General features: G+C 40.0%; 1 protein-coding gene across 2 annotated transcripts in view; it reads left to right on the plus strand.

The window, feature by feature from the left end:
* The first annotated feature begins 8,959 nt into the window (after positions 1 to 8,959).
* LOC110984828 (uncharacterized) overlaps positions 8,960 to 12,600 on the plus strand; it is a 48,634-nt gene continuing 44,993 nt past the window's right edge. The window contains exon 1 of one of the 2 annotated variants that reach the window (XM_087143059.1): positions 8,960 to 9,153. In XM_087143059.1, the coding sequence (XP_086999185.1) occupies positions 9,069 to 9,153 (85 nt within the window). In that variant the 5' untranslated portion in view covers positions 8,960 to 9,068. Of the gene's footprint in view, positions 9,154 to 11,761; positions 11,943 to 12,600 lie in introns of those variants that run through there. The other variant, XM_022245370.2, reaches the window with a different exon arrangement.

A 12,600-nucleotide genomic window follows, 5' to 3' on the forward strand; every position in this document is an offset into this window, starting at 1 on the left:
TGCAGTTGCTCCTCCCACTGTAAACTACCGAGGAAAACGGCTGAAAAAGGGGAAAGGGACAAGAACAAAGGAGAAAACGGGAAAAATATCTTTGATTTTTAAAATTGGGTATAGTGCTTTTATTCCCTTTAATCTATTTTTTGTCACATCTTTCGTATTTTGTTATTTTTATATTATTCTTGGGGAAATTCAAGTGCCCACTTACCCCCTCCCCCCGCGAAGCACATTTACCCGTGCGTTACGATACCAAATCAGTCTCGATTTAAAACTTTCTGTCTGTCACGAGTAACTCCCCTTATTAGTAGAAACAAAAGGCTGACTCCTAAATAATATGTACGTAGCTTGTTCAGATGCCTCAAAGACCCGATATCCAAGTAATGTAGATTCGTTCCGCCATGGCCGCCCAAAATAATGCTGATTTTACTCGGAAGAAATCGACACGTAGATGGAAAACCTAAACATTAAACAAAGTGGGTTGATTTAATCCGGGATAGCCCCAAACATAGTCATTTCCCTGGGGACTCCGCAAACTAAACAATTTCATTACAAACGAACAAAAAACAAAAGCACAAATTTACATTTAATTGCCACTTAAGTTACCAAAAACAGCAGTGAAATTGTTAAAAAGACCCCAGTCGAGAAATTTGATTCATATAAATTTAGTGAAGTCGTCAATTCCAGTCCCATTGAATATAAGTACTATCAATTTAAAGTGCTTAGTATCCATATAAACAACTAGCTTTATGTTATGAAACTGCTTCCCTTGTGCAGATAAAAGAACTGTGATATAATGTGATAAACTAGCCTAAGTTAAACTCTCTCCATTTCTCTAAAAAGAGAATTATACGCAAGGAAAAAGCTCTTTTCATAAATAAAAAATCTGTAACTATTTCATGGGAATGGCAAGACTGAGCCTGCGCCCGATCAGGGTAGATAACTGATGCGTTTTTGTTCAGGTTTTATGGCTAAAATGTTTGATAGATTCATAAGGGTAATTTGCAATCGGTTCTATTGACATTTCCACTAACTTAATCTGCGGGGGAAAGGTGATTAATTAGGAGAACATCTGTGCCTTTTCTGAATGCTGGAGTCAGAGCGCACTTCATGAGTCACTTTGCATCTTCAACACAATGGTGCGGAAAGATGTCGGAACGGTCTATCTTAGTCGCCCCCCCCCCCCCCCCAAGGCAATCATCCCGCATTCTGACACACAAATCTACGCCACTCCCCAGGTGGATCACTATTTCACCCGGGCGAAATAAGGAAACCACCCGGGCGAAATAGTAATCTGCCCGGGCGAAATACCGGCCCATTTTTTTCAGTCATGCCCTATATACGCTTCCGTACATACACCACAAGCCTATAGACTCCCATTGGCTAGACCCCAACTACGGCCGAGTTAAAATTCTTGAAAGATCAGTCACCCCAAGGAGCCCAAATGGTCGCTATCAGAAACCAGATCTCGTTGTTGGCAGGCATGTGCCGACTGGCGGCTGTTTGGGTTGTGATCTAGTATTACTTATTCTTCCACAGCAGCATAATGAAATGTAGTTAGAGGGGGCCTGTGGGATGTATTAGCTACCATAAAACAGTCGTACAGGTTCAGGCAAGACCGGGAACTGACCGGTGATTCGAATCTCCACGTGGAGACAACACCCTTCGTTTTTTTTTTTACCTTGCTGCCCCGAGGGTTAATATGAAGTCTTCTAATTTGAAGGCACAAAATACAAACATGATTGCCCGCAGACGAAAAAGGAAAATAAATTCGGGCGGAATTTCTCATTCCACACGTATGTTCATGGTGGCCATTTAGTTAGTGCGCATGCGCTTGAATTCGCTAGTTACACATAGCAACGAAGTTATTTAAAAATTGTTAACGAACTTTTCCTAAGCAAATTTAATGAAATCTGAAGATAGAATATCTACTAATACCGTATAGACATCTTCTCTATATATGAACAGAACCTGGCTTTATTGTATCAAATTTTTCATTTCATCTGAAGAAGATTAAAAAAATGGAATTTGAGACGCCCCTATTTTTGCGATTTGGTTAAGTTTCTCCAAAAAAATGTAATCGTAAATTTCCTGAAATTTTTATATGAACATCATTTTGTTCACATCGAGGTTCCTTGACGTATTGCAAGTTAAGGACTTTCTCCAACCGCTCTAAGTGCCGCATATGAATGCATCAGGAGGTTTCCATGGCAGGTGAGTTTACTTTTGAGTACATCTTTTCGCGCCATTCGTACTGCGTCCGTAATTGTGCGAATTGCTGATACCATTAAACGTGTACTGCAACTATAGGTGCAGTCATAGAACCGTTCCGCGGTTACGTCGTTCCTCGACAAAATCTCTAGTCTGACTTCACGCATCTTAATTTCAGTGGAAATTTGTGATTGCATTAGCAGTCGTAGTTGGAATCTACATTCACCTATAAGATCGACGCTTCTTTGAAGCCATGGACCTCAGAGGAGCATGTGGCATGCATGTTTGTATACAGGTGTGTTTGTGCACGCACATGTACATGTACATCCCCATATATTTGTACATGGTCTTGAATGCATATTTTCTGATTCCAGTGTTTAACATTCAAGTTGGATCACGTAAGACAGAATTTAGCCTTCGCGTTCATATAGTAATCATATACTGTACATGTATACGCTTATTGCATAAAAACACTTTTATGTGCAGGTAAATTAGCTTGGATTTCAGAGTGCTTGTTCACAATACAAGCACTTGGCCTACCCCCCTGCTTTTTGTCAAGTTTTCCTAAACTTGTATGATTAATTGGAACACTCACATTAATGTATTTTATCACAGATGTTTTTAAGTATGCCAGGAACATTAAGATTACCCAAACCCTAAAACAATTAATCTGTGAATGAACTCTTGAAGCCTGATTTCAAGCAACCTTAAAATTAACCTCTGATGCGTCCTTACTAGAAAATGATGCAATTTATTGTTAACCTGGTTCTGCTTTGTTTGTTTGTTTTTTCAGCTAACACATCCATAAGCATCCAGTGATCCTTTGAAACTTTGATGGATTTGTCCTCAGCATTGGATTTCAGCCTAACAAAAGATATTGCTGATGGAGGTGTGGCGAGCTTAAGTTTAAAAATGAGTTTCAATGAGATAAGACGAGTTTCGTGCACAGGATCTATTTTTTCGCCGTTTGTAACATACATGTATCTAATCCTGTTTTACGGGTACAACTTTGGCAATTGGGTGCACAGTAATCTAAAACGGTGAAAAAAATAGATCCTCAACTCACCGTGCGAGATGTCCTAACCGTGGCAAGTACCCTTGCGGTCACCAGTATGTTTTGACAACGACCAATATACTTTTAACTGAAATTTCATCTTGCTTCGGGAAGTTGTTATTTTGCTTCGGGAAGTTATTATCTTGAAAGACATGTACCTCCTTGCGAAACACACATCACGAAGGGAAAGTGACACCAATGAGGCTTCTTACCTTTCCTTGCACTCACTCTACATCTCTATGCTTTATACTGCATTTGCAGGTTATCATTCTATCCAAAGATAGTTATAATCATTGCTCTATTAATTCTCACCATTTTACTTTTTTTTCCTCTTTCTATGTTTTATTGATCATAAAAGCGCAAAACACACATTAGAAAGAAAAAGCACGAATTATACATCTCACCGTTTTACTTACAAACGACTTGTTTATATTGTTAATGTTGAACAATGCACACACTAAACGGATGTATCTTTGCAGGAATAGTTTTGGTGGCGCTGTCACTCCGATGTCCGTTTCATTTGGGCGTGCGCACAGGGTGGCTGCAGTTTTTAGCTGAGGGTACACACCTCGTCATAGACGGGAGTTTAGTTTGTCTTTTTGCATTCATCTGGGGTCCCCGATTCATCAAAGGTCCCCGATGAGCCAGTCATATATACAGAACATTTTCATTTCTTTGAAAATAGTCATTGGTAAAACGTACACGTACGCTGTATCATCATAGACACGAATGAAATAATTTCATAATGTATGGCCTATAGGAGCCTAAAACTATCCAATCCCGTCCTGCCCGCGCGAGTTACCATCTCAGGCACACTTTTGTAGGGCCCACGTACAATTGCGATCGTGATTACTTACCGCAACAAATGCGGCTATAAACAGCGATGGAAATAATTCCAGCTGCATGCAAGGATCGAGGTGCAGAGGTAAAATCGTAAAATGAAATTTAAGTCTGTTTTGTGCTTCTATATATATATATATATATGTATGCTGTTTAGAATCCTGCCATATAAAGTACATGGCAGTTATAAGCATTACCTTGGGAGACTATAGGCAAATAATGCAGTTTTAAACTGGGTTTTCCCGACCAATTTCATCATCTCTGCACTCAAATTCCTTACACATTCCTATTCGACCGAGTTTTCGCAGCTCGTTGCACCAATGTTGTTTTTTTCACACGGCAAAGCATTCAAATTCCTTTTGGAAGCATCGAAAAGTGTAATTCCATGCAATGAATTCATTTTAGAACTATGTAAATTTATTCATTGAAAAATGCGTAACTGTCAATCAATTTCGCGCAAGGTGACTGGAAGAGGAAATTCCTTCTAGTTGTACTTTCGTTTTGTTTGTGGGCATGTTCGAACTTTTAGCCTTCATTTTGTAGAAGTGAAGTACAGTTTAGAAAACTTCAAGATAAGAGAATGACACTACAAACAGACGGAAATGGAGTACACATACAAAAATATGAGGTATCAGGCCCGTAGGCGGGGGTTTCAGGGGGTTCGAACGAACCCCCCCCCCCGCTCGCTTCCAAGTTTGCTCGTTGGCGTGTGTGGGTTTTTTGGTTGTTGTTGGGTTTTTTTTGGTAATAAATATATAACTTTAATATAGGGGCCTACTACAATTTTCTGATTGTAAGCCGCGGTTAATACAGTGATTCTCACGCGGAAAATATCTCTGCCGGCCAGCCACGCGTACCACCGGCGCGGCGCAGCGTTCCGTACGCGGGGACAAGGCAGTTTTCATTGGTTGTCGTTTACACTGGCCCTGCTCACGTATTGAAAATGAAAGAAACAAGTCCAGAAAGACTTGTAAATACCCTGTAAGTACCGTTCACACCTCAAACATTGTGTGGTACGTCTGATCGTTTTTGTCTTTCACGGTTGTGTAATCCATATTGTTTATCATTTTAGTGGTCTTTGAAAGAACAGCTGCATTGCCCACCCAGCGAGGACTCAGGACACTAATCTAGCCCACTAAAATTGGTATTTTCGAGGACTCAAGAAAGTTCAGGCGAAATGAAAACACCCGTTCGTGCGCTGCTTCACGTTACAATTGAAGAATGCGCACCGCCGGGAGAGTGGCGCGGACACTATGGACACTTCGAAATTTCACTTCTGACATTTGTGTATAGAGGAACATTTTATCTCCAATTTCACAAAAGGTGAAATTTCATCAAACTCCAAATATTTGGATTCATAAATGTCGATTTCATATACCCGCTACAAAGTTCAAATGACATATTAATTTGTCCGATTTTCCGATTTCTTTTCCGAAGTGCAAATGAAATGCGCCCTAAAATATTCTTTTTACCATTTATAGTTAGGTGAGTGGGGGTAATAATGATTTACTAGAATGTATCACTTTTTTTGAACTTCTAAATTTTTTTGTGGGATTTTCTGAAATTGTTTTAATAATAATGTTCATATCATTCGCTCGCCATCACCCAGCGCCCGATTCAGGGTGCAGGGTAAAGAGCAAATTCATTACCAGGTCAATTTACAATACGCCGCGAATATTGAAAACTGAAGTAGGGGACCTATACAAGTCTTACATGCATGCTTTGGTTCGCGACAAACGTGGAACTTTTTCGATGTTGTGCTCCAAAGCGCATTATGATAGGCCTTTGTATCAAAAAATGTGTTCACAGTGCCCAAAGTTTCACTTTGGGGTTTGACGAACCCCCCCCCCTCTGGTCAGGCAACGGGCCTGGGCCTGTTCCACGTACTGGCCTGTAAAAATTTCAAAACAATATCAAAACGCAAATAGTTCAGAAAAGCAAAACTTTCTGGTGATACACTATGAACTTTCCCACGGTGGAAAATGGTTCTTGAGAGGTCTTCATGCCTCGATGACGTATGTAAAAGCCTCCCCAGTTGAAATGTCGGACTTTGCTTCCCATTGAAAAATCCTCCAGGGCTACAGTTATTGCCTTTATTCAAGTTGGATTTCCCCAGTGTCAAAAAATCGCTTCATGGCGTATTCGCAGCTCCTGCATTTGTCAGGAAAACCGTGGAACTTTTATAAATGCACTTTCAATACAATCATTATTAACATTAAAAGGATAGTAAAACCATTTTCATACATCTAAGAGTAGAAATGTAGCAAATATTTTTTTATTTATGAGAAACACTCATCGCAACAAAATAGTGAGAACAGTTAATTTGTGCGCAGATGAACAGAGTATTGGAATCAACAGGTTAATTTCCACTGCGTCTTTTAGCTAGGGGAAAAAGAGTATTTTTTGTTTAGTACTTTTACATTTAGAGAGTGATGTGTAACAAAAAGCTCCATCAGAGGAAGAGCTTCTGAAACAGTTTACAAATTGGGTAATGATGATAAGTGCAATTCCGCAAAACAAAACGGCCGACAGTGCATAATTCGAGGGAGGGTGGCTATTTATTACACTATATGATTACGGTGCAATTGTGTTTCGAACGTTGTATAATAATAACAATAATAATAATAATAATAGTAAAGATTACTGTTCATAACTGACAATTTAAGTCCTTTCTTGCAATTCTGCTGAAAATTTTACGTGCAATATACACTTAAGAATTGACTCCTGAAGAAAATTGGAGGAATGATCCCATGCACAACCCATCCCCATGATAATGTTAGGGCTATATAATCCCCCCTCCCCCGGTGATCTGCCCGGTGCTTACAGAGGATACTTGTCCCCAACAGAATTTACAAGTTCAAGTTTCTAAGAGGCCCTGCAATAGAGGGATTGCCTGCGCTGATTATAGAGAGAATTCATGTCTCAATAGCTGGAACCAAAATGGTGAATTATGCGTCAGTGCACGTGGATAAGCACACAGTGGCTGCATAATGTATAGAGCCTGAAAGTTGACCCCTGATGGCGCGCTTCCCGAACCCGTGGATAGGAAAAATAACGTGCAGTGAGTTTAGAATTTGTAATATTTTTTCGTGCAGTTTCTTCTTAAAAAAATCCAATTAGGAAAAGGGCTTTCAAAAGTATTTTCTAGTATATCAATTTATAGAAACTAAAAAATTACCTGACCTAAAAGAGAATTATCCCGCCGAAAATTGACCCATCACTTCCGAAAATCTAAAACACATGAAGAACAGGGCAATGCGGCACCCTCGCACACAGATGAATATTTACGGTTTGAGATTTTATTGTAGTCTGTAAGTAAAAACCAAAATAAAAACAGATCAAAATATTTTATAGAATTTATTAATTTATAAATTAATAAACGTAAAGCATTATTCGATTTTTACTTTCAGGGTACAGTCCACTCATTCAAGCCCCATTGAAATCAGTGTAAAATCAGCACTGTTCATGGCCCAATAACATGCACGCCAACATCCCTGAGATTTCTGAAACACAAATGAAATTTCTGTCTGGTCACTTATCTTTCAATTTCTTTTCAATTTTTTGTGGGTTAACCAGTTACATTTTTAATTATCCCCACAACACAAAATCACCCCCAAAAAGTGATTTTTTCCGAAGTCTGGTTGCAACTATTTTTCAAGTGGCAACCCTCAATTTTCTGGGGCACTAAGGACTACTTTTCAACCGTAGTTGAGCCATTCTGCTCTCATATAAAAGTTCAAAAACCCAGGGAGTTAATCCTGGCAAGGACTTACCATTTTTGGGGCCAAACAATGTCCTTTTTAAAAAGATACTGTGGGGGGAGGGGCACTTTTAATGCTAATGAGCTGGCCAGAAACTCTCACTTGAATTAGTGGTCTGCACACTGAGCCTATTGTTCACGTAATGAACAGCCATTTTGGTTCCGAAGTCGCTACTCTCTCTAGAGGGCGCTATTGTCTCTATTGCAATTCGCTTTATTTCTTTGCTTCCTTGGTGTTGCGAGTACCAACCGTTACGGGTCTACCGAGGCGCGGAAATCCTGTATGCTATACACAGTTGAGCACTCTTTTAATAAGTTTGGAGGACTTTACGAATAACTGGAGAATTGCATTCTCAGTTTTTGGGAAAAGAATGCAAAGAAGAGAAGGGAAAAGCATATGCTTTCATTTAGGGGGTTCGACAAAGTATTCTTCCATCTTGGAGTTTTAAGTCATCAAAAGTTTACTCACAATATATGGTGGGACGCGCTGCAGTAATGGCTTGGTGGCAGTAGGGGGTTTCTGTGGGGGCGTGCATCCAGGACTATATATGCGTAGGCTTTCCAAATTTCAAGGTAATCTCAAGGTATAATAATAAAGACCAGGAACGATGCTTTTAATCACTATAGCTCCGCTTGAAAGCGTGCGGACAATGCTAGTATAACAGGGCACACCCAGCTCCACCTATTACAGCGCGTGCGCGACACCACACGCCTTCTGCCGAGCCAGCAGAAAGGTTTATCGCAAGTACCTGCAGGATGAATAAAAAAGTTGGCCCAGTTATGTCATCAAACTTAAATGGCAACTATATGGGGAAAGGGAAGGAGCGTTATACATGTACAATATGAATTTTCCAACGTTAACCTCAGTGAAATATTTCTGTGATAAACATTGCGACGAATCAAAATAACGTGTTCCCGGACATATCCATACAACACTCAGGAATAGCAATAGAATTTAACAACGTGTCCTGACCACCATTAGATCAGGACGGGCTTTGTTGTTCACCTAACCATGATAAATTGGACAATGGGTGTGGGCAGAGTGAGGAAAGAACCTTGACTATTCTCTTGACGCTCCTTGGGGTAATACACGAAGACGTGGATCCCGGAGCGTTACACGACTCTGATCGCACACTTACGGCAACAAAAGTGACCCCCCTCCAATGATTTATCCAAGCGGGCGAGAACGAGCAGTATGAGTATCTGAAGATGGATCTTAAAAAGGTGCAACTGTATTTCATGTGTACCTTTGTCGTCTTGAATGTTGCAGGCATCATCAAAGCGCAATTCGGTGGTGAGTCTACTTCACTGGTTAATCAATGTACATGTATTTAGCTTTTTATACATCTTTCCTTGACGTGTGACCACGGTTGTCAAGAAGTTTCTTGTGAAATAAACCAACGGAGGACTCAAACATCCTGACGGGAGCCCCTTCCCTTAGCCATGGCTAGCCATTGCTATTATGCCGATGATATCCGATATAAAGAACTTTGGCTTACACGGTATTTCAAGTCTTACGAAAGATTAGATGCAAAACATGCGATCCATGTTCATTAAAGCAGATCCGATTTTCCAACACAAAGTTTTGAACCTCGCTTCAGAGTTCTTGAATTTATAATCGGGTGACTTGATGGTACATTGTTGATGTGAAATTAACCAAATTAAAACGTGATGCATGTCGTGTGTCATACTGACTGAAAATTTTGGATTTAATCCCGTTAGTTACACATGGCACTTACTACTCAGGCTAATCATTATACATGCTTGGGTACAATGCATACTTAGCTTTCATATTGATGTGCGTGGAATCGTTGATATACACGTACATTGGGTCGACAGATTTCGCACACTGTGATTGGTCAGCGCGTTGCTAACTCCGAAGGCGGCGCACTATTGTGAAACGCCAGTAGGCTATTTATCTTGGGGGATAAATTAAAAACGCGATATACAGGGGACTTGTATTGGGAATAATACACTCAACCAAGCAAGGGGGCTTCTTGTTTCTCAATTTTAAGACAATTTCATGCATTTTACATACGGAATCAAAGAAGGCGGAATTTTCTTCTGATCGGGCACAGTGCCAAGTAATTTCCATAATTATAGGCCTACAATATTCGTTAATATTGGAATATTAGATCGAGAGACGGAACCTACTTACGTAAAAGGCCTATAGACTTGAGCAATGATTGTTGGCAAATTACCTTGTTATAACAGGAACCTTGTATTTTGAGGAATAAATCAATGAAAAACAAAAGATTGTTACAAGCAGAATCTTGAAACTGCTCTTATTAACGAGGTTCGACAGTATAGACTAAATTCTTTCAGCATTAACAGCTTTAGCTTTTTCATAGTTGTCCTTTTAAAGAATTTTGCGAGGTAGCCTTGATTATTTTAGTATTTCACTTGTTGTGAAATAGCTTGTACATGTCCAAATTACTATGAGTTGGATTGTATATAGTTTAGTTGTTTAAATTGACTGAACTCTCAATCATTCATCCACGAGCAACGACTTTAGCTTCTAGAGCTTAGGTTTCTTAAAGGAAAGCTTTGCCGAATATGCTTTTATAATTGCTGGTGGAAGTGATTAAAACAAGTTTAAGGTTATCCAAACAAGCAATATTCAAGTTTTCACCGTTTAAATCGTTTTTAAATGTTTCTTATCCGCTGGCTATAACGGTATTGTATTGTACAAACGACTTTCGTCTTGTTTATCGATGCCTCTATAGGTTTTAGGACAATAGTTATTGGTAATGGTCTGATACCGGCCTTTGTCATTAAATACGAAACCGTGTTTGCCTGATACTGTTTTATACGATATTAAAGTACCAAGTATAATGAGGTGATTTATAAATCATTCCAACGATATTTTACCCAAAGTTCAAGGGATGTCAATACTTGAAAAGTCCATCGCATTCAAAAGAATCCAGTACTTATAGTCGTCACGTAGGAAAGGGTTAAAACGAATTTTAACGTAAATAGAGTCCAACACCGCCACCAGTCCTGTACACGATGTATTTTTGTTTAAGCTTGAATAATTGGCCTATGCTACAAATCATGAATGTTTATGAGTGTGTGGCATAAAAATGATTTCATGATGAAATATCCGATTCTACGTACAAATTTGTTATATACAATACATGCATAAATCCTTCCCTGTTATAAGAAACGGGTACCATTGAAATAAAACCGCTCAGTGACATTGTGATCAACTTGAACGATCCATCGATCTGACGACGGGGATTCATTCAGGTATTGTTTTAATTGCATGCACAGACTTGTCATCTGATTGGTCACGTGGATTGTTGATCAAATGCCATGGGATTATTCGCTCTATTCTTCCCGTTGAATAGATCGATTTCCCCGGACTGGTTCCCGTCCCCATTAATTTATGTGGGCCCATTTCAGTCTGTTTTCCTACCTCCGTTGTACCGGCCGGGGAGAAGAAAACAATGCATAGACGGGAATTAGTCTAAAGGCCTCAGCTGTTAGTACAAGGCTAATGTGAAAGCGAAGCGAATTGACGTCACGTAAGATTTGCAGCAAAATTTCGCTCGAGTTGAGCTTTCAGATTTCGTGTTACCATGTTACGTAGCTTTACACAAGTACGAACCGGCCTTTACTTCGTGTACGACCAGTGGCTGGTGTATTGGACACGAATTTGTTTCGCACTGGTGAACAAATACACAAGGACCACTTGTTCTAAGTAAGAGAAAAGGAACTTTATCGAAACTCGTTGGAGATGCCTGCGCTGGATTGATGCAGGTGTTTTTAGAACCATGGAGGTACGAAAGGACCTCCATGATAGAACAAATAATGAATGTTTATGAGTGCAATTAATAATTAGAATAGACGGTTTCATGAGGTGACACTTAGCAGGAATAGAACATGTCATGCAGACTGGTCTCGTTCCCGTTCTTTCCAGTGCACCTGACTGGCTTCGCTCGTCACCCAGCGCCCAAAGAGGGCGCTGGGAACATAACAAGAAGCAAGATATGGGACGGAGAGCACCCCACCACGTTTGTGTTGGTCATTGTTTGATTGGAATCTCAGGAATTCTTTACAGACAGCTAGGGGATGTGTTAGGTACCGGTAGCAATAGTCTAGATTGTGTATAGGGATATTACATGTATGTCATGTGTAAGGAGGGTACCCTTCCATCCCATATCTTGTTAGGTATAGCTGGGAAGGGCTGATGGTTTTGCACTGTGATTGGCTACAATATTGTGCGCAACCTGTGACCGCGAGGTGATCACTTCCGGTTGACGAAGCATTATTTAAATTTTGGGGTTTGCCGATGGTAATGCTCAGCATGGCAAAGTGTCTGCTATGATAAAAACATAGCCTTGGCACAATCACAGTGTGGCAATTTTCTTGTCACTATTATCGTGTCACCGATAATATATTTTGGGCAATATGTATCAACTAATTGATTATCTTGATCAATTTTGGTTATGAACGAATAAAAAGTGTGCCGAGAATATTTTCAGCAGTGAGGACCAAAAAAAAAGAATATTGAATTAATATTCGCTGGTTGTGTAATGCATTCAGCGCGTTCTTGCACCTCGCAGAAATTTACCCACAATGCTCTGCGCATTTAGCTGTGACCCCGTGTGACATATTTCCTTCACTAAAACCTGTTCAAGGCCATCAGCCCTTCCCCTCACCCGAACAGGGTGCTTTGGCTGAACTTATTGCTGCTGACAAGCGAACCGACTGCAGACAAGTGCACAGAACTTCAGAA

This window comes from Acanthaster planci, linkage group LG11, assembly GCF_054643075.1.
Source record: "Acanthaster planci isolate LZ-2023a linkage group LG11, COTS_SCS, whole genome shotgun sequence".
In the NCBI taxonomy this organism is placed as follows: domain Eukaryota; kingdom Metazoa; phylum Echinodermata; class Asteroidea; order Valvatida; family Acanthasteridae; genus Acanthaster; species Acanthaster planci.